This window comes from Gymnoscopelus microlampas, assembly GCF_963454915.1.
Source record: "Gymnoscopelus microlampas genome assembly, chromosome: 6".
Lineage (NCBI taxonomy): Eukaryota > Metazoa > Chordata > Actinopteri > Myctophiformes > Myctophidae > Gymnoscopelus > Gymnoscopelus microlampas.
The window spans coordinates 21015089-21037724 of record NC_139943.1 but is presented as its reverse complement, the minus strand read 5'-3'; the positions used below and the strand labels follow the sequence as shown (position 1 = coordinate 21037724).

Below are 22636 nucleotides of genomic sequence, written 5' to 3'. Positions count from 1 at the left end.
TAAACAACGCACCGCCAGACCACATGTCGCCAACTGACTCGCCACGCCGGCCGCGCTGAATTTACGCCTCGCGTAGGGGACATCTCACTGGTCACTACACCTTTTCCACCGCGCAACATAATTAATTCTACTCACCAAATGTCGGACAAAACGGAAGGGGAGGCAGCTTCGTACCGTTTACCGTGCGCACAACCTCATCACCACAACAGCAGCCAGCCGCTGCGGGGGGTTTTTCCTTTTTTTCCAAACTTTTTTTTTGGTCACCATTTTCTCCAGGCACCATTTCTGGTGTAACGTGCGGCAGCATGCGCTGGGCTGCCAGGTTTGCACAGCCAGCGCCAGCAACAAGCAACCACCTTCATGAAAAAAAAAAAAACACCGAAATGGTCCGCCATGTTCCAGGGGGGTCCCCGCGCGTCCCAACACTCCACAGGGGGTCCGTCGACCAGCAGGGGGTCCGCGGGGGTCCCCCTCAAACATCAAAAATATATTTTTTTCCAATTTTTTTTTTTTTTTTTTTTTTACTTTTCCACAGTTTTACTCCGGCGATTTGGGTCCCCCAATATACACGCGGCCACGCTCGGCCACGTGCGCGGCTGGGGTTGAGGGGGGCGTAGCCCCCCGAAACTCTAGTGATAAATATTTCCCCAATCACTGTTCTCTCAGATCATTATATGTACCGTAGCTTGCCTCTAGTTTAAATTGCAGAGGTGTGAAAACAAGACAACAAACAGAGACCATTTCAACTTTTTACCAATACATCTGTACAAATGGAAAATTGTGACACAAAGCAAGCTAACAAATACATTAAATATATCTTTTCAAAATCGCTCCTTATAAAAAGAATTAAATTATGTGCCTTATGGCACCAAAGCACAGATTTAAAAAATGACCTTTCAATGAATTTGTATACACAACATATTCACCAAGCAAGTTATCAAACAAAAAACATTTTGATTCTTATTACAAATATCTACATTTGTAAAGGGAGAACTATTGTATAGATGTTGAACAATGTATGCTTTGTTCCTGAAAGGAGGGGTTAGATTCTGGTATATATTACATACATACTTGGATTTCGTTTTAATTTCCCCTGACAAATATTTGTCACTGGACTAGGAAGTTCAATTGCTTTGCAGAAGCTACTAGATAGCATCATCAGCCTCATACTGAAAGAGGAAGGACATGATTGGTCTTTAAGTAGCTACTCTTCAGTCCAGGGTGCACATTTATATTTTTCAGTCTCTAATGAAGAGATCTAGGATTCTTCCCCAACCCCAAAAAAAGAAGAGACATTTCCTTTTCTGCAACATGATCCAAGTCTTCAGGTCTCAACAAGATCAGGTCTTATTTGCTGGCTCAACATTGCCATTAGTGCATGAGGATATTCCCCTCTGGCTACTAGAGACATTAGAAGGATTCAGACATTGCTGTTACTATTTTAGTTGGTAATGGTGTTGACAATTGTCATAAGGAGTCCCTTGGTTGGTTGGTTTTGGTTACATGCTAGTCCAGTGGTTCCTGTTTGATCCTGATTGGTGTGCTGGTAATGGACTGGCTCCTCCTCAGATCACGACACAGGACATACTCGCTGAACTGTGATGAGTCAACTCCACCACCACATGATGCCTTGACTGTGAAGCCCTTCTGAAACAACCTCTCCAGGACCTGGATGGTTTGCAAAGACAGAGATTCAATGACCACGAGCTTCCTTAGTACTACAGATGAACACCTCCTCAACAAAGTAATAGAGTTGACTTTATTATTGACATGGAACTGACATTGACTGTTTACAAGGTTAACTGAAACTGTCTGCCAGGGTGCTACTGTACTCGTGTACATTAGATTCCTACAGTTCATCAATTCATGATTGGTGCTTAATCTTGTCTTATTTTAAATTGCTTTTAAATCCATACTCAAAACGACTTTGGCCATTAAGCCTTCATCAGTGGCTGAAGATTGAGTGCAAACTATCACAAGAAGACCGAATTCATCATTGTTTTGCTGTTGATCACAAGACAGTAACAGATTTGCCTGTGTGATGAAGTAGCTGAGCTGACCGTAACTCACCTGCACAGAGTTTAGCCTACAGTAGCCATTGAGTGGAAAGCGGATGACATGCGTGGGGTCCTGGTTCCAGCCAGCGTTGACCGAGTTACACATGACGTCTCCGGTCTCGGGGAAGATCTCCTCAATGAGGACCTTCTCCCCACTAAGGGCAATCCTCTCCCCCAGGTCGGGGGTGACGCGGACCACCAGACACTCACAGGGGGCAGTGCGCTGAGCCTCGCGCTCCACTTGCCAGCGCTCCAGCTCCCGAACCATGGGAGTGAGCTGGTAGTAGCGTGCCTCCTCATACAGCTGGGGAAAGTCCTGTGACACACACACACACACACACACACAACACAACATGTAAAGACTTCCACATGACATACTTAAACCATCGCCTGTATGACATAATTAGCGATGCAAATCAATACGAAGTCCTACAACGCATGTAAATGTGTTCAATACATGACAAACTTCGATAACAAAAACTGAAAGCATGTTTTTGGTTTACGGAACAGTTATGCCAACAAAGCCGGCTTCAACTCACTTTACGGAAACCGCCCGAGAGGCTGTGTGCAACTAGAGCTTAGAACTCACACAGTGGCTTTACTCGCAACATGAAACAGTATCTGTGAACTCGACGACATGCTTTTGTAGCGTTTGATATCCAATCTCTCATCCCTGCATACACAGGTGGCCATGGTATCTCCTGCGCCAAATCCCTCTAAAGCTCTTTATGACGTCTCCCTACGTGTTCCATAGTGTGCCGCTTTAGCGGGCGAACAGCAGACATGTCTATTCATAATTAGTGCGTGTGAAAGGGAACGAGCGGCTTTTCTCTCGCTATATTCCTTTTTTCTACTCCATATCGTTTCTGACAACAAGCATACACAGAGCTTACAGAGCTTCTGGGCCCCGGGGCTCTGCTCTGTATCAAAGCTTCAGCCTCCTTAGCTCCCCTCCCTTCATGGGCTTGAAGCAAGGGATAGATGTATTTTATAAAAAGGGGCTCTGTCCGCAGGGCATTTTAGTCATCCTGAGCGCAGAGGCGCAGAATAACAGAGGCAACGCTAGCTAACTACAGGGAAGATGAGAGAGTTGCGATATGTGCACAGAGGCACGCACTCGCACAGTATCAAACATACACGTTTATACATTCAAACACAGTTTCTCTCTCACAGACACACCACGTTCCTCACACATCAATTTAATAAAACACACAGCGTGTCCCTGCTGTAAGCCATGCACAATCGACCCCAATAGCAGCCACAGGCATACTGGAGCACTGATTAAAGTGTCAGCGTCTGCACAGTTTAAACACAGTAAAAGACTGGCTGCTGTCGGTGCACAGTGGAGTAATGAAGATAATGCGTTTGTGGACACTGGCGGATAATTTGTTTGACCTCAGTGTCATTTCTCAGATTTCTGTGAATTACATGAATTTGCCGTGAGGAAGATTTACAACAGTATTTGCGTTTCATCATCATGGACAGAAATAACATATGGATGATCGTTTGAGAGCAGTTACAATCAAACATAGATGCAACAACCTTATACTCAGGCCTACGTGTTGAGCCTGAAAAGTTGTGTTTTGTGTCATAATTTTTACAGTGTCGTCTTCTAGTGGACAGTAGAATACCTTAAAGTCCTCTGGCAGAAGTAGTTTGCAGGTCCGCAGGAAGCTGAGGATGTGGCGGAATATGTCTCCATCCCTGTCGATGAAGTAATGCTGCTTCAAGCTGTCCAGCACAATTGGCTCTGTGCCATTAAAGAGTCGACTAATTCTGGAGGGGGAGAGAGAGAGAGAGAGAGAGAGAGAGGGAGAGAGAGACAGACAGACAGACAGACAGACAGACAGACAGACAGACAGACAAGGTCGAATTAAGAAAGAATAGTGAAACAAATTGTATTATGAGCCTAATGAGCTAATCTGCTATTAACTGTATGGTTCATCAAGTTCATTAAGTTAATTTGGTGGTTTTAGTGTCCGTGCATTAATTGTTTTGCTATTTTTTATTTTTTAGGAGTTGCCTCCCAGGAAACGCCAATAAGCCAATTTCTGGCATAGAAACAAAATGTTCAAATCTTTGGTACTTCATAACAAACCCTAACCCTTCAGCAGTGATAGCAGTCAAAATACTATGATGAATGATAAACGTAGAATGTGTTTTTATGGGGGACAGGTTATACTGTACATTGTCATACACAAGTGTGTTGAATAGATTATATATTCAACAAAGTTATTTGACTCTTTTGTAGGTTAGGTTCCTCTTAACTCTGGGCAATTTAAGTCCTCTCTTTTTCTGTTCACTCTCTCTCTTCCTCATTCTCTCTCCTTCTTTCCCTGTCTCCCATCTCCCTCCTCCTGTCTGTCTTGCTCATTTTCACTCTATCCCCCCTCATTTCTTTCTCAGTAAATCGATGCCAGATCATTTTCTAAGAGCCAGTGCTCATCTTTCCCTAGCTGCCTGTGGCGTTCCTCTGTTTTCCAGTCGGAGACTCACCTCCTTGCTCCAGGCCAACTCAGCCCTTCTCTGCTGCACTCCCTCCCTCCTCTCTCTCTCTCTCTCTCTCTCTCTCTCTCTCTCTCTCTCTCTCTCTCTCTCTCTCTCTCTCTCTCTCTCTCTCTCTCTCTCTCTCTCTCTCTCTCTCTTTCTCTCTCTCTTTGTCCTCCGAAAGGCAATTAAAATCTACCCTTTACTTCTCTTCTCTTCTGTTCTTCTTTCTGTCCTTTCTCTCTATTGCACTCGCAAATTGGATATCGTGAAGGGGGGGGGGGTTCTGTGTGAGAAAATTTGTGAACAAGTGGAGCTGGGGTGGAGAGTATTATTATTAGAGGGTTATTAAAGGTTTAGCCAATGATGGCTAAAACAGTGTTCAGCAATCTATAATTCTATCATTTTATATAATTTGATATGAGCACAGTAAGGTCAATTTCACTCTACAACTATAAGCTCACTAGGTGGTGTGGCCGTGAGGAGGAAAAGACTATCACAGGTTGCCTCTGATGGCTAAAATGTAGTTTTTAGTAGTTACATTTACATGTATTTATTTATTTTATGTTCTGGCTAAGAATAATATATGTTTTTAAATTGCAAACAGAGATTTGCAACCATGATGAAGAGTAATCAATTGCTAGACACTAATACAGTCACAATCGGACTGTTAAATGATTTAAAATACAAGAGGATTGAAGTAGTTAAGTTTCCAAATAGGGGAGGAAATAGAGAACAAATTCTTCTCCATAGGCAATCATTTCTTAGGAACCTTTATGCCAAAAGGGTGGAATGAAGAATTTACACATGTTTTTATGGGTGGGTGGGAGGTATTCCATTTTTTTGGTTTGTTTGTTTTATTTTGTTTTTTTATTCTCATTATATTTTGAAGGTAATTGGTCTTTGTGAATAGTTTATGAGATTGTGAGTAACCCAGGCAGTTGAGTACTGTCTGTACACAGTCTGGTTAAAAGCAAATAGAATGTGTTGAACATGTTTGTTTGTTGTAGGACTGTCCTCGACTAAACAAATTCTTAAGTCGATTGTATACAATTATGCAGAGACCAGCCTTAGAAAAATTGATTATTCGATTATGAGGGGCCAGGTTTATTTATGGTTTGTTGGCCAAGTAGTATCTCACTTGAGGAAAACGGAAATGTGCCAGGAATGTCCATGCGGATAGAATGTCTTAATTTGTAATGTGTTCCTGGTCTTCTATTCATTGTTTTGAAGAGATCATAGTATGATACCTGCAAAAACACATCCAAGGTCCATCAACAGTTAACACATATTGTCTGTTGTCAAGGTGCCCTCAAAGGCACACTGAATAACACCATCAGATAAGTGTCCATATCTAAATGTTAATTTCTCCATTCATTGTACAGATTAAAATCAACCATTTGCCTAGTGCAAATTTAAACACCTTTACCAAACCATTTAATAGACTTGATATAACATTAACTTAGAAGCCTATCATTCTCCTCTTACCTTGACTCTGGGTATTTGGTGAGGGTGGCGAGGCTACTGGTGTACATGTGCCCTCCGACATCGATGTGAACAGGTGCATTGGACTTGGTAAGCTGGGCTGGCGAGGGGATGCCCTGAGTTGTCATCGGAGAGACTGGGGACCTGCTCAGAGACATCCTGGACATGCACCGTCCATCCTGATATGGGAACAAGACATCATTTAATGTATATGAGATTCAGTAATCATCTGTAATCACATTTACATTGTAGGTATAAACTGATTAGCTTATTTGGGCTCCTATTCCTATAGGTGGAAGAGATTGAATGTCTAGACTGGAGCAACCACAACATATTGAGAGCAATGGCAGAAAGCTTATTAGATCATCAACATAACCAGCCAATAGTGAGGAGTGAAAGTCACTGTGCCTGGTCCCGGCCCTGACTATAGGCCTGGATAAATTCAGACTCTAGGCCTAGGTTCAGTGACATTGATTTCTCAGCTAGGCTATAGGGTCATCCATGAGCAGACAGACACCAGTTATTTTTGGGACGATGGGTCCCCAACTCAAAAAAGATGTCCCAGTCACCCTAGTCCTAAGGCTAGTATAGAACCTCTAGCTACTGAATGGGTCCCGCGTATAAATAAAGTGAGAGGGGTCTGAGATAAGCTCACCAACCCAGATCTCTCAGCCGTAGCGTGTTCGGCGCTTGCTTGGCACCGTTTCTTTTTCAACCCCAAATCCCAAGAGCTGTTCTGCTGGTGAGCTGCTGCTGTTGGTCTGTTCATGGCCCTGAGGATCGTTTCTTTTTTAAGTCGTTCAGAGACCAGCTACAGGGCACACTGTGTAGTTTCACTTTAGCTGCCGTCCTTCCAATTGAACTCACTGTTAATTTGATGTCATGCTTTTCAATCATGTTTCTATAGACCTAGCCGCCAATCTATGCCACGACTCGAACATTATATCAGTGATTAGAAAAGAAAGAGATGGAAAAAGCTGGTCCCTCAAATTACCATGAAAGTAGGCAAATATTCATATTCATAGTGCAAGGGTGGTTGGCAGTGGTGTAAAGTAACTAAGTACATTTACTCAAGTACTGTACTTAAGTACAGTTTTGAGGTATTTTTACTTTACTGGAGTATTTCCAATTTTCTGTATTTTTACTTCTACTCCACTACATCTCAGAGGCAAATATTGTACTTTTTACTCCACTACAATTATTTGAAATCTTTAATTACTAGTTACTTTGTAGATTTTGATTATTATTACAAACCATACATTAACCACTTCAGCCCTATACATTTCTGCCATTTGAAAATAGCCAATCTACAAGCTCACAATGCATCCCAATGTGAAGCATTGTGAGCTTGTAGATCTGCTATTTTCAAAAGGTTTTTTTTAGAAATGGGACATTCTGTATAATGTAGGCTACTTTCTACTTTTGGTATATTTTCATGCCAATACTTTTGTACTTTTACTTGTAACAGAGTATTTCCACATTGCAGTATTGATACTTTTACTCAAATAAAAAATGTGAGTACCTTTTCCACCACTGCTCAAATTACCATGATAGTAGGCAAATATTCATATTCATAGCGCAAGGGTGGTTGGTCGAGGAGGGTGCCCGCATTGATGAAAGTAACAGAGGGCGGTTATGTCCCGGGGCCAGTGGGCAAGGGCAGATTCAGGATTAATTGAACCATCCCCCCGCAGAAAGTCTCTCAATTGTGAAGAAGTTCTTTGAACCATAAAAGGTGAACAGGAGGCGGACTTCATTCAGCGCCTCTCTGCCCCCGGGCAGGTTGATGCCCTGGGCTTGTAAAGGCTACAAACAGACCGCGGATTATTCCACACAATATTTTGGGTGTTGTCTTTCTTTCTCAGCAAAAAGCTATTTTTATGGATATACGTTGTTGAGAAGATGTCAGTATTCCTTTTTTAAGGAGTTAAGAATCTAATGCCGGTTGTAGACAGTTTTTTTACGGCACGTGTTGCATTGCATAGCCTACTTATTTTGTCTAAAGCACCAAAGGAAAGCAATATTAAAGTAACACTAGCCTACTATCTGTACAGTTACTAGCAGATTGCATTGCTTGGATATCTCTAAATTAGTAGCTACGTGTTTCAAACATGATATGCAATCCAAAGATTAGAGCGATCCGTTTCTATCAAAATCCGACAATTCTCGGAAGATTTTCTCTGAATGGCGTCCAAATAAATTGCAAACAGAGAAACTTTCACTTTAAATCTACAGTAAGAAGGCTGATTAATGACTGACTGACACTGTGTTGGTGTGTCTTAAGATAAGACAACCCAGTCTGTCAGATTTAAGTCATTTGAGCCACGGACCACCATTTGATGAGATGTAGCCTCTCAGACCCAAAACTTTGAATATTTCGTTGTCGTTGGAAACGATTTTGTCCACAATTCCATCCAAGCTGTACTGTATTGTATTAATTGCATTGAGAGATAACAGGCACACGTTGATCAAAGTGACACTTATTGAATTAAGTAATAAGATGTTTAACAATAATTTAACTCTTGAGAGTGTAAAATGAAACCAAACCATTTGGTTTCATTTTACGCTGTCAAGAATTAAAGATCTACCTAATAAGGGTCCAATTGGTTGCCGACTCTCCATCATTTAGCTGGGGACCACCTGGAACCGCCTCTCTCAAGGACCACTGGCGGTCCCCGGACCACTGGTTGGGAACCACCGCGACGGAGTAATAGAACATTGAGCGAAACGACGGCGTGCGTCGATCCTTACCTGAGAGGACACTGACACGGTAGACATGGATGTAGTATATCTTCTCAGCTCCAGATATTTGTGAGAAGAAGATCTGTCACTTTTCGCTGATGTGCTGCAGAGCTGCTGGTGTCCTGATCGTCTCCCTTCTCTCCCTGCCAGTGTGTGACTGTGAAGCCGCCGAGCCTCTGAGCGAGAAGCCAGTCGGTCTCCAAAATGAGAGGAGGGCTGAAAGAATTCGTGCCCGGGGCTGATCCAAACCGCCCCAGGGCCGAGGATTAGGTTACAATAACGTACAGGCCCTTTCTCTTCTCCTCTCTCGCCCCAACTCGCTTCACACACCAAGAAAATGTGATCCTCTCTGCCTCGTATTAGTCCAAACGTCAATTTGACTTGACAAAATGCATTGTTTGCGTGTTACTCATTGAAGTGGTGTCTCTTGGGTTATACGGGTAATAATTAAATTAGATCATCCGGATCAAAAAATAAATGCGTTATTCTCTGAAGTCATCCATAGCCTACTACTACGTAGGCTACAAGCCTTAAAATAGGTTCATTAGCCTATCTTAGATAAGGGAAGACAGAAGCTTGTAAAAACAAACGCACAGACCGACAGATCCTGCTCGCGCTCTCTCTCTCTCTCTCTCTCTCTCTCTCTCTCTCTCTCTCTCTCTCTCTCCCTAACAACTCACATTTTAGCAACATCAAATCCCTCTGGCACCGGAGCCAAATGACGTCTATCGTCATGCATTATGCCATGGCAAAAAAAAGCGCCCTTTCAACAGCCGCCGGCCAAATGCGCCATTTCAATTATTGCGCACTGGTTAGATGGAGATGGGCGCCGCGAGGGTGTACAGACACATTGGTTTTATTCTCCTCATCCCCGCTCGGGAACTGTTGGCTCGAATGTCTAATATGGCTAAGAAACATTGTTGGAATTCTGTAATAATTTAATAAAATGTGTTCAATGAATGAATGAATCTTCATCACATAGGCTACTGTAGGCCAAATGGATAGCGAAACCCATTTTATATATAGGCTGATGAGCACAGCCTTTACGCCAGGGGTCTTCAACAGGGGTCCGGGATCCCTAGGGGGTAAAAAATAGCAGATCGGCTATTTTTGGCAAAGAGGTATAGGTGTAGAGGGAAAAAAGAGCAGACCAAGTTTAAAAAAAAAAGTTTGATCTGAAACACAATTTTATACAATATAGAGGGGGTCCCTGCTTCATCTCTCTCTCAGCTAGGGGGTCCTTGACCGGAAAAACGTTGAAGATCCCTGCTTTACGCAATGCACTCAACATCACCGGTTCACTGGTGTTTAGACGACCATACCCCGGTCCCGATATCGTACAAATGCACTGCTTTCTATTGCATCATGACTATTTTGCTAATGTGGGCACTGTGTCATGTCAGACAGTCAACCTCCCCTGACGCCCCATCACCACCATTCCCTTCCAACTTCCAATCAACGCTCTATTGTCTTACAGAAGGCACTGGTGCAAAAATTAATTTAAAATACTGTTTGGGCATTTCTTGTCTCTGAGTAGCCTATCCTCTCCCACGGGGACCAATAGGCCGGTGTGATTAAAAAGACATATTGTAGGTCTATGTCTTCATTATAGCTTGACGCTGGGAGAACTGCCCTCCCCTCCTCGACTAAGTCAAGCAAAGAAATAGAGCGATACACATAACGTCTGTTTAGACACCGAGACTCCAGTGTTAAATTTTCCTCTTCCATTTGTTTTTGCCCGGGGCTCCAGGCTGCGCATGTCTCCCTTTGCTGTGCAAACCGGCAGAAGTACTTGGACCCCCCTCTCTCTCTCTCTCTCCCTCTCCCCCCCTCTCTCTCTCTCTCTCTCTCTCTCTCCCTTTTTCTAATTAAAGCAACCCTGCAGTTAGCTCAATTAGATGAAGTAAGGGGGAAAGATGTTGTGAATTTAAAGATTTAAATAGCTTGTAAACCCACCCCGGGCGAACGCAGTTAATTTAGTTAATTTATGAATTTTATGCAGTAAGGGATGAGACTAGGGTGAACGGGAGGGATGATGAGGGGAAGAGTGTCCAAAGCAGTCGGTCGTCCACCAACATCACAGCAGTATAAATCCATTTCATGCTCAATGCATGAATGGTGACATTATGAGGCCAAAGGCTGAAGTAGCCTACTTCTGATGGGCTGGCGTGATGGCACTGAGACTTAACAAAATGTTGGCCTATTACATGGGTCATAGGCAACATAAATACATGTCTAGTAGTAGTGGAGACAATAATTGCAGCCTTAAGATGCGTGTGTGTTGTGTGACATGTGTACATGTAGCCTATGCATGTGTGAAGGGTGGAGAGGGGTCAGGAGGAGCTGATGCGCCCCCCGACATTGAGCCTGGGGCTGGGGGGTGGCTGAGGCCTGATGAGACAAAGGGAAGAAGGGAACAGGATGGGGGGTTCGTTCAGTGTTCCCTCTAGGCAAGGAGATGACTGTGGATGAAAAGGTGACAGACAGTAGCCTACTGGGTGACTTCAGACTTGATTTAGGCCGAGGCCGGTATCTGTGGACACAAATGTTAGAAGACACACAATCACATCAGAGACTGAGTCAATGTGTCACGACTCTTGATTACAATTATGGTATGGGTTTAGTCACCATGAAAAAAGGAAGCACAAAAATGAATTGCTGCATCAATCCAAAACATGAAACATATTCACGAGGTTTCTTTTTTTATATATACTATTTTAATGCATGAATGGTTGTGTTTTTCTTGAAAGGAAAAATCCCTAAAATAAACAAAACAGCACAATGCCATAATACTGTGACATACTGTGTGTGTGTGTGTGTGTGTGTGTGTGTGTGTGTGTGTGTGTGTGTGTGTGTGTGTGTGTGTGTGTGTGTGTGTGTGTGTGTGTGTGTGTGTGTGTGTGTGTGTTTGTGTGTGTGTTTGTTTGTTTGTTTGTTTGTTTGTTTGTTTGTTTGTTTGTTTGTGTGTGTTTGTTTGTTTGTTTGTTTGTGTGTTTGTTTGTTTGTTTGTTTTTAGCGGCGCTAGCCGGTAGCCCTCTATACCTGGCTTTTGCGTTAACGTTCTGATTGGTCAGACACGTCAACAAAGTGATTGGTCAAGCTTCACGTGACACGTGGCTATAAACACATTATAAACACTTATTGATGACAAAATGTATCAAAGGCGCCGCTACCTTCACACAGGTGTGATGTTTTTGTTTATATGTGATACATAGGACAAAATATATAATAAATAAATGTCATACTATGTTATGTGGTAATGATAGAATATAATATTACCACATAGCTTATGACATGTTTTGATGACACTACGGTATTAATTATTTCGACAACAGACTGACGTCATCACCATGATGTCATCGTCAGGGACATAATCATCAGCTGGGACTGTCACAAGCTCCTTATCTGCCCTCCCGCATGAGAGACTAAGAACTACTCATAGTTAGCTGACAGATCTCTAAAACCATGTCCATCCTGAAGATCCACGCACGTCAGATCTTGGACTCCCGTGGCAATCCCACTGTGGAGGTCGATCTGTACACCGAAAAAGGTCTATTTAGGGCTGCAGTGCCCAGCGGTGCCTCTACAGGCATTTATGAGGCACTGGAGCTCCGTGACAATGACAAGACATGCTACATGGGCAAAGGTGTCTCAAAAGCTGTTGAGCATATCAATAAAACAATTGCACCTGCACTGGTTAGCCAGAACATCAATGTCTTGGAGCAGGAGAAGGTTGACAGGCTGATGCTCGACATGGACGGCACAGAGAACAAGTCCAAGTTTGGCGCTAATACCATCCTGGGTGTTTCCCTGGCTGTGTGCAAGGCTGGTGCAGCAGAAAAAGGTGTGCCTCTCTACCGACACATTGCTGACCTTGCTGGTAACTCCAACGTCATCCTCCCCGTCCCTGCTTTCAACGTCATCAATGGTGGCTCCCATGCTGGCAACAAGCTGGCTATGCAGGAGTTCATGATCCTACCTGTGGGAGCCAGCAGCTTCAAGGAGGCTTTGCGTATTGGTGCAGAGGTCTACCATAACCTGAAGAATGTCATCAAGGAGAAGTACGGCAAAGATGCCACCAATGTAGGAGATGAGGGTGGCTTCGCCCCTAACATTCTGGAGAACAAGGAAGCACTGGAGCTGCTGAAGAATGCCATCGCCAAGGCTGGTTACACTGACAAGATCGTAATTGGCATGGACGTGGCCGCCTCTGAGTTCTACAAAGGTGGCAAGTACGACCTGGACTTCAAGTCCCCTGATAACCCATACCGTTACATTAACCCCGACCAGCTGGCCGACCTCTACAGGAGCTTTGTCAATGATTACCCTGTGGTGTCAATTGAGGATCCCTTTGACCAAGATGACTGGGAGGCATGGTCCAAATTCACAGCAAGCACCAGTATCCAGGTGGTGGGTGATGACCTCACAGTCACCAACCCCAAGCGCATTGCCAAGGGTGTGGCCGACAAGGCCTGCAACTGCCTGCTCCTCAAGGTCAACCAGATTGGCTCTGTCACAGAGTCCCTACAGGCATGCAAGATGGCCCAAAGCAATGGCTGGGGCGTGATGGTGAGCCACCGCTCTGGAGAGACAGAGGACACCTTCATTGCTGACCTGGCGGTTGGACTCTGCACTGGACAAATCAAGACAGGTGCACCTTGCCGATCTGAGCGCTTGGCCAAGTACAACCAGCTGCTAAGGATTGAAGAGGAACTTGGCAATGATGCCCGCTTCGCTGGCCAGAACTTCAGGCACCCTATCTGAGCTGGTCTTCCTCCTTGGGCCTTTGTGTTTTCAATACTCATAAACAATCCCACACATACAGTATATGCCCACTCTTTCCAGAAAGAAGATGGAACGCAACTGAAATCCAAGGTCCAAGCCTGTGATTTGTGACACTGGCACAACACAGGCAGTAGTGGAGAACTGTGTTTCTATGTTCTCGTGCACGGTGCACCACAGCGCAGCCCATCTGTGTCTGTGTAACTGATAGAGCTTTCTTTTACTTTATAGTGTTATTGGTTCTCTCCAAGTATTTAAGTGCAGACCTTCTGTAAGTAGGCTACAGAGCTGCCTTGAGCAGAATGTGTTGTTGTAAGCATTGGTAGACATACTATACAGTATGTAATAAACAATATAATTTTGGAAAGAAAAAACATGACATGAGAGAACCTATAAAAAAACATCAACAGTTAAAGGGATAGTACAACCCCAAAATGACTTTTTTTCCTATCGATTAGTCACCCCATGGAGACTTGAATTCATGGATATTTTTGTCGCATTCCTAAGCCAATAATTTGATGACCGGCAATGGTTCCGATAGGAGACACAAAGAGTCTCCTTTGTGTCTCCTACCGGAACCGCTGCCCACCGGTCTGCCAGCAGACCGGTGGGCAGCGGTTCCCACCGGCAGCGGTTCCCACCGGCAGACCGGTGGGCAGCGGTTCCGGTAGGAGACACAAAGGAGACTCTTTGTGTCTCCTATCGGAACCATTGCCGGTCATCAAATTATTGGCTTAGGAATGCGAAAAAAACATAAAAATATCCATGAACTCAAGTCTCCATGAGGTGACTAATCGATAGGAAAAAGAAAAAGTAAAGCAGCAGACATCAACTAGACTAAACATGCAGAAAGTCAGGCATGCAATCCGAAATATAAATAATACATTATATACACACACACACACACACACACACACACACACACATATGTATATAACTTCAATGGGGCTTGGGCAGAAACTTTGCCAAAGGTTCCGAGTCATACGTCAGAGATACGTCATAGATTGATAGATCCCAGGCTGGCCACATGAAATCCACATTGGAGCCACGCTGCTCACATGTGGATCCCAAGATCCACATGATTCGATTATGTTTTACATCCTTTTTTTTTACTTTCTAGGTACATACTTTTACAGTTTTGAAAGGTAGTTTATACTGTAGAAGAACACTTCAAGAGCACTGGGAGAACCTGCAGGGGCGTCAATTGGGTATGGCAGGCTATTGCAGCTGCCATACCCTGGCTCCAGGGAAGAAAAAAAAAAGAAGTACTTTTTTGATAATAAATCAGGAAAATCAGGCAAAAATAAGAATTAAATAACATAACCCTAACCTAACCCGAATCCTAACCCTAAAACCGAAATAAAGTAACCAGAAACTGGAAAAAAACGAACCCAACCCGCCCAGAACCGCACAAAAATTGAGGTCGCGTGCATGCTGCCATACCTTAGCTTTTGCTGAACTGACGCCACTGAGAACCTGTCTAGAGTGTGAACTGTGAAGGTACTGTTGGTGCAGTGCGTGAGGTCAACTTAATCGTGACCTCTGCAAAATGATCTGGCAGGTTCAAGTCCCAAGCCATCCTAATATACTGGATCACAAACCCAGAGGATGGGGTCAGGTAGAGGCCATGTCTCTCCCGGATGTTTCCAGAGAGGTAAGGTTGGGGGGTTATGGAAAGAACATCCTCACCCAACTGAACTGTTACAGATAGCCTATGAATTAATGGCACTAATATTTAAAGGAAAAAAGTTGCATCTATATAAACAAGAATAGTTGTGTACTGTAGTTACTATACAAACAAAATAGTATGACACTAATATTTAAAGACACTATAAAGAACAGTTACCTAAGACTACTGTTCCACCTGGAGTTGGCTCTAAAGACTGCACTTCCTATGAGTGGGGTTTGAACTCACAACCTTGGAGACATGAATGAAGTAATGTTGTATCTCACTGTGCTACTGTTTTAACTTGAAGTTCATTTAGACTTTCACACTTTATGCAGTACATAAAGACAGGTGAAAGTTGGGCTTGAACTCACAACCCCGGAGACATGAAGTAATGTTCCGATAGACACGAGAAGTAGTGTTCTAATTGACGGAGCCAGAGCCTGCCTTTCATCAGTATGTAATATGTTTAACTTAGATATAATTAATAATGGTTGAACAGATAGCACCTCTTACAAGATTGACAAAATATAGATAGTTTGGAATAGGATTAGACAGGAAATATTAAATACATGCTTCACATTGAATCAAAACAACAAGTTTACGCTTGGCAGCTCTGCTCAGTGGTTTGCGATCCATACTTTACCATACAAATGCCGCTCAGTGACCAGTGTATGCCCTTGGCAATGCATGTCATAATACATAATGAATGTATTAATACAATAACACACCAATTTAAATGTATCAACGTAATGTATCAAGGTATAGGAAATTGATTTATTTGTATGTACCCAACATGCAGTAGGCTATAGCCTATTTTGAAAGGTTTTCATTCATCAGTTGGGCCCACTATTGATGGGCCCAGCGGGCATTGTCCTGGTAAAATACATTGTCAGTCCGCCTCAGGAGGGGCCCGAAATGCCACAAGCACCGCTGGACCGATCGGTGAGAAACCTTGAACGCACACTCCCAGTAGGCCAAGGAAGAACCTCCACCATGTCATCTATGGTGCTTCCCTGTCATCTATGGTGCTTCCTATGGTGCTTCCCTGACTTCTATGGTGCTTCCCTGTCATCTATGGTGCTTCCATGGTGCTGTCATTTATGGTGCTTCCTATGCATAATATTGGCCATTGGTACAGTCAATATATTGTTTTCTGTGAAAATCCATTTCCTACTTATCATAAACAGCTCTTACTTATGCATACATATTGCTTTAATAGATTCATATTATTAGCCTCCCCTCATAATTTGTATAGTTATTATTCAACTAATATGAGCACAAACCTCCACACACTGAGCCTAATATTGGCACTTGGTAGTCAATATAGTTGTGAAGTCCCTTCCTAGTTTAGCTCCAAAGGACATACAAGGACGCAACTCATATGATTTTCAGACTCAGTCAACTCTTTTATTTTCCAACTTGTTTGTTTTTCATTTGTTTCACTTGTTGGTTTTGGTTGAATCGGTCTGGTCTTCAATCAATTAGTAGTTAGGTTGTAAACCTTTAACACAGAGAAACAATAAAGGTTAGCAACATTGCCATTTTACAACAAATCATAGCATTTCTTTAAACAACTCAATTTTAAACAACTTTGTGTTTTCAAACAAGTTTTAAACCAATAAAGTTTTAACACAAGTTTTAAACAACTAAGGTTTTAAATAATTAAGTTTCAAACAACTAAAGTTTCAAACAATAAATGTCCAAAACAATAAACGTTCCAAACCAATAAATGTTTTAAAACAATAAATGGTTTAAAACAATAAATGTTCCAAACAATTAAATGTTAAAACAATAAATGTTTAAAAACAATACATGTTCCAAACGGGGTCATCCCTATGTTCCCCGGGTTCTATGTTCCCCCACTAAGGTTAAGATTAGGGTTAGGTTTAGGTTAGGAACATATGTATGGTCCCTTCCAAACAATTAAAGCCCTTAGACCAAACAATAAGTGTCTTTAAACAATTATATAAATAACATAAAGACACATCTTCGGAAAAATAGCTGATGCACAAGCTTGTAGATCGGCTCTTTTTCACTTGGCATTTTAAACATTTTTTAACACGGCAAATTCATGAATTCCACATTTTAGTAGTTTTAAATCAAATAAACCACAACATGGTACCTTTTTAACTTTGTATTATTCTTTTGTACTTTAACTTCACACTTAACTTTCCAAACACAAGAAATCAATGTTGCAATGTAATGTGTTCCTTAACTTTTAACCTAGCAGTACACATGAACACATTTAAGCAGCATTGCAAACATTAAACAGCATTTCAAAAGCAACATTAAATAAAACCATTTCACAGCATTGGCGTCTTTGGGCTGAACTCTTTTACTGGCACTTGGTATTTCTTCCCTCCTCTCTGGAGTCTCTCCTTCTCTCTGGAATTAGTTTGATTGAATGAGCACCTTGGGAAGTGTAGTCCTGTTTTAGTAGTTGTAGTTTTTTTGACCATATAAGGGAGAGGATCTGGCAATGAAGCTCCACTCCTGAGTCAAAGCTCCAGTTTTGACTTAACAATAGTCTTCTGTACAAATGTATTTTCTTATCATAAATAGCCCTTAATTATAAATATTGTTTTAAAATATTAATAATATCATTAGCCTCCCCATATAATGTTCATATTGTAGCTATTATCCAAGTAATCTAGTGTTAGACATTCCTATGTGTTTACCATGAATAGCATTATTAAAGCCATTAAAGGTTTGGTTGTGAGCCTGAGCAAAGTCCGCTTTCATTCCACAGTCTCAGTAGCCCTTCTGTGGACACAGTGAACATTGCAGGCCTAATGATAATACTAAATAATTAAATAAAATGAAATCACTGATCCAGTGTGCTTATTTATATAAGCCTTTTTCAAGCATTTGTTTTCTTGCAATATCACTATTGACTTTATTTAATTTTAATATACTGCATTAATTATTCATTCAACTGCGAACAGGAGACAGCTGCTCTCTAATAAAAAACAAAACAAAAAAACACACAATCTGCTCTTGATATTGTAATTTATTTCACCAGGAAAGGAACTATGCATAACCAGGCCTCATATACTTCATATTATAATATAATCAATATAATTATAATATTACGTATTTTATAACACATACAAGGACAGGAACCCACACACACACACACACACACACACACACACACACACACACACACACACACACACACACACACACACACACACACACACACACACACACACACACACACACACACACACACAGCAGTGTGTTGTGGGTTGCAGATTGCAGTCTCATACGGTTAATACAGTATCTGCTGGAGATGGAGAGTAACCCTATGTGGGGGCATTTTAATTGGGTTAACCTTCCCTGTATCAGTGTAGTGAAACATCTAATTAGTCCTACCTAAATTGGTCTTACCCTGGATAAACACAGAGGCAGTCCAGTATAATAACTGCCTCACTGACCTAAGGTCTCCTGGGGAAAAAAAAACCCATCACCTCTATCCCAAACTGACTCTTGATGCAGTGTCCAGCACTGTAAAGTGTCCTCCCCTTCAGTTGCCTCACATTCTCCCACCGTAACATCGACATCTACTGTACATGAGTAAAAAGTGTACCCACTTGCTCTGGACCATAATCACCCACAATAAAAAACGTTCAAGCTGCTCATTATCCTTTTCCTGGAGAAGGCAGTGTAGAGCTGGCCATATAAGGCAGGTGGATGCCAACTCTTTTATAATTTTGCCCCTGAACTTTTGTTGATGGTAATTGAGAAAGTCAGTATGACAGTATGTTCACTCTGTTACCGTCTGGATGTAAAGGTCTCAGGCTGGCAGCTCAGTCCTGGTGATGTGCTGTGCTGTTTTAATCACCCTCCGTAGAGCCATGGGTCGTGAGTAGAGCATCTTCCATACCAAGCAGCTGGCCATTGTTTAGCCACCTTAACAATGATGCCCACATGATGTGACCAGCTCTGGACCTCACTGACGTGAACCCAGGGCGGGGAACCTGAACCTGCTCACTTTCCACTGTAGCCCTGTTGATGTGAATGGGGGCATGTGCTCTCTGCAGCACCCTATAGATAGCGCATGCACACAGTAGGGCAGGGCCCCTAGTGGTCATAATCTGGGTCAATAATGAAATGACTATGCAAAATGTACAAATTGTATTGTATGCAAAGTAAAAGAGTGAAAAGTAGCCTGTTCAAAGTCCAGACCCATGAGCGATGTTTGTGCCAAGTTGTGGCTGTGTTTCTTATCATCACCAGATCATCAGAGGGGATGAGATAGTGGATAATGTTCAGCCTTTTCCTCACCCTCCTCTCTGCCAACACCTCCAGACTGTCTATTTCAACTCCAAAAATGTTGTTCCCCCAGTATGACATGGCAAAGAAGAATATCATGAGCTGTATTCAAGATATTGGCTCTCAAAACACACATTTCGTTGAGGTTGGGGGACTTGAACTCACAACTTGAACTCCACATCTTCACAGCCTATTACTGTATACAATCCATATTGAAATATTTACCTTCAAGAGAAATTGTTAGACAGATTAGATATAGCATAGATATTGTCTGACTCTAGGACAATAATAGGCTTCATTATAGCATGAGGTGACTGCTATGAATCCAAATGTAACTACAGTATAGCATTTTGAATAAGAATCAGTGATAAAATAATGCATTCAGGAATGCATGTGTATAAAAACACTGAAGAAGTGTATTTTTTAATGTATTGAAAAGTATAAAATAATGGGCAGAAAATTGTAAATACGTATATTTACTGACTTGGATGTATTTTTCCTTTTGCTGTATCTGCATTGCATGATATGAACAGTTAAGTTCTTCAAATGGTTTCATTTTGGAACAAAACTCTTAACATTTTTGTTTCAAGAGGAATATACACAGACAGTTGTGTCATAAGTAAAAGGTTCATATATTTATTTATAATCACAGCACATGTTTTAAAACAACTAACATAAATGCATCGGGTGAAATGGCAGTGTTAAGGCTAGGATATAATGTTCATATATTTTGAACATATGTTTCCACTTAGTCATTGGTTCTGAAACCATGTGTCCCATTGGAAGTGCAAGAAAACTTAATTCCCCATAAGGCAGTTTTGATTTAATTTTCAGCCAGGAATTTTACAATCACATGAAACTGCGAAAGAGCAGACCATTATATTCCATAAAATTTTGCTTCTATCTCTTATGATTCTTATATAATAATGACCATAATATACAAATTAACAAGCATCTTCAGGTGACACTGTTCATAAGCTTGACACAATTACCATAATGTTGAGTCAATGTATATTTAACTTCATAGAAGTCACTAAATAATACATTTCAAACTGTAGGCGCTATGGTATTTCAGTTAAATAGATTAGTTGAAGGCTGCTATAGGGTGGCCTAATGTGATCTTTCAAATAACAAACATCAAGAGTTCAATGACATACAAAAACATCTGAATCACCTTTTTGGTATTTGGTTATACCCAAGAAAGAGTTTTCTCCATGGTCCTGTGAAATTCCACACATTTGATTAAGCATGAATTTGTCATGTTGAAAATGTGCCAGCAGGGTGTATTCAAAACCCACAGAAAAAAATCTCTGCACGCAGTCCATAAAGTGAGGGAATCTTGACCTGGCAGACCCACGTCATTTTAATAAAGGTCCTTGAAGGGCTTGGGGTAATTAAACATCAGATAGTCCATGTAATAAAAATCATAAGCCTTCTGCCGCTCTGTGGAGTTCAACTGTGCAAAGTACCTCTGGGTGATTTTGGAGGAAGTCCTTTCCGCATGTGGGTTCCTGTCCTTGAAGTCGGGGAAGGTGAGGTTGCTCGGCGCTCCGATCTTCCGAAGCAGAAAGTTGGCCTCTTCCTCAAGGTTCTCAAACTTTCCAATGAAGTTGTAGCGAAGGAGGCATGGGTTACAGAGCTGGCTGACTGGCTCCCAGTGTATGTCCATCCCCACGGGTCGACGCACATCTAGCAGGTACTGGACAAACTCCCGAAATGTGACTCCGGTGCCTGTGCGCAAGGCAGTCTGTGTGGCGTTGGCGCGGTATCTTGAAATGATCGGCCGTCCAAACACAGGGTGGTAGTAGGAGTTGGGGCTCTCAAACTTGTCGCGGAATGCAGACACCAGCCGCTCAAAGGGCTCCCGCACGAACAGCACCTTGGTGTAAGATTGGAGCCTCTCTGCAATGCCTGAGCTATCATAGCCCTCCAGGCGGCTGAGGTGGTTGGCATAGTGGGCTGCGTCATGAGGGATGCCCCGCGTGGAGACGGCACTCCCACCCAGCACCATGAGCACCCTCTTCCAGTTGGAGCATCCAGCCTTTGGCACCTCGCAGTACAGCAACCTGGAGTGGTCCTCCACATAGATCCGAGACACCTGCCGGCGTGAGACGCTCTGCTCGGTCACGCCAGGCTGGTACTTGGCACAGACCTCCCTTAGCAGCTGACGACGGGACTCCTGTGTATTGGACAAACGCTGCTGCCGTTGCTCCTCCTCACCAGCAGGGGCAGTAGAGGTTGCAGAGTTGGTCTTCAGTAGCAGTTTCCTGTGGCGTTTGGTGACCGGCTGTTTGGGGCTGACGGCTTGGTCTTCAGAGGGTGGAGGAGAGTAGTAAGAAGTTTGATGGAGGCCGTGGTTGGAGACTGGGTTCTCTTGTTTTAGACTGCCTTCAGCTTGACCTGGACTGAGGTCCTCCACTGCTGCATTACCTGTGTCCTAAAACCCAACAAGAGTACTTGAAGTCAGTTATTAAATAAACTGTGTTTGATTAAACAAAACAATAACTTAATAACTATAACGTTATTTCAAATCTCAGTAGAGTAGAGCACGAGTCTCAGTAGAGCACAAATCTCTCCCAGGAGGCATGCCCTATAATAATAAAAATAATAATGTATATGCAAAGCCAATGAAATTACTATGCAGAGCCATGAAACAGAAGCGTGGCATATCATTACCAGTTGTACATCGTCCCTACTGTCTTCCACTCGCTCTCTCACACAAATTGTCTACTTCTAGCCATCTGTCTGTCCAATTGCTGTCATTCAAATTTCTCTGTTAAGTGCAAAGTCCTGATTATTATTAATGCTAATGCTATGTGTACATTTTGTTTGTATCAGCAGTCAAACAAAGGTTGTGATTTGACAAGTGCTTGATTTTCAAAGGCCCACGACACGTCACTTTGCAAGTCCTTCGCGGGAGGAAGTAAGCACTGTAATGGGGGATATACAAGGTGACAGTCAATTGTACATTACACTGAAAAGTAATGGCATTTAGGATTAGAGATATCTAAAAGGTGGCAGACCATTTTACCATAGTCTCAGGAGTGAGACCTCAGACCTGTGTTTGTGTGTGACACTCTGCATGAGATGGAAATAGAGAGAGAGAAAAGAGACAGATTGGCATCTCAACCCATAC

At 42.5% G+C, this 22636-nt stretch overlaps 3 protein-coding genes across 4 annotated transcripts in view; 1 reads left to right on the top strand and 2 right to left on the bottom strand.

Annotated features, from left to right (window-relative positions):
• Nucleotides 1-715: 715 nt before the first annotated feature.
• LOC311047493 (BTB/POZ domain-containing protein kctd15-like) lies at nucleotides 716-9425 on the bottom strand. Its single transcript, XM_084060225.1, has 5 exons — nucleotides 8781-9425; nucleotides 6033-6208; nucleotides 3689-3833; nucleotides 2071-2373; nucleotides 716-1668 (listed from the first exon to the last, which is right to left on the bottom strand). Exons 1-5 carry the CDS (start codon nucleotides 8805-8807, stop codon nucleotides 1507-1509), a joined length of 813 nt encoding a protein of 270 aa, XP_083916351.1. The 5' UTR covers nucleotides 8808-9425; the 3' UTR covers nucleotides 716-1506.
• A 2811-nt stretch (nucleotides 9426-12236) lies between these two features.
• On the top strand, nucleotides 12237-13535 carry LOC311047186 (enolase-like; the record flags this gene model as incomplete). The annotated part of the gene is made up of 1 exon (XM_084059826.1): nucleotides 12237-13535. The coding sequence occupies one exon, from the start codon at nucleotides 12237-12239 to the stop codon at nucleotides 13533-13535; it is 1299 nt and encodes a 432-aa protein (XP_083915952.1).
• A 4935-nt stretch (nucleotides 13536-18470) lies between these two features.
• LOC311047666 (carbohydrate sulfotransferase 8-like) overlaps nucleotides 18471-22636 on the bottom strand; it is a 69654-nt gene continuing 65488 nt past the window's right edge. For both annotated transcript variants that reach the window (XM_084060463.1, XM_084060464.1), the window contains exon 4: nucleotides 18471-21937. In XM_084060463.1, the coding sequence (XP_083916589.1) occupies nucleotides 20864-21937 (1074 nt within the window). In that variant the 3' untranslated portion in view covers nucleotides 18471-20863. The remainder of the gene's footprint in view (nucleotides 21938-22636) is intronic.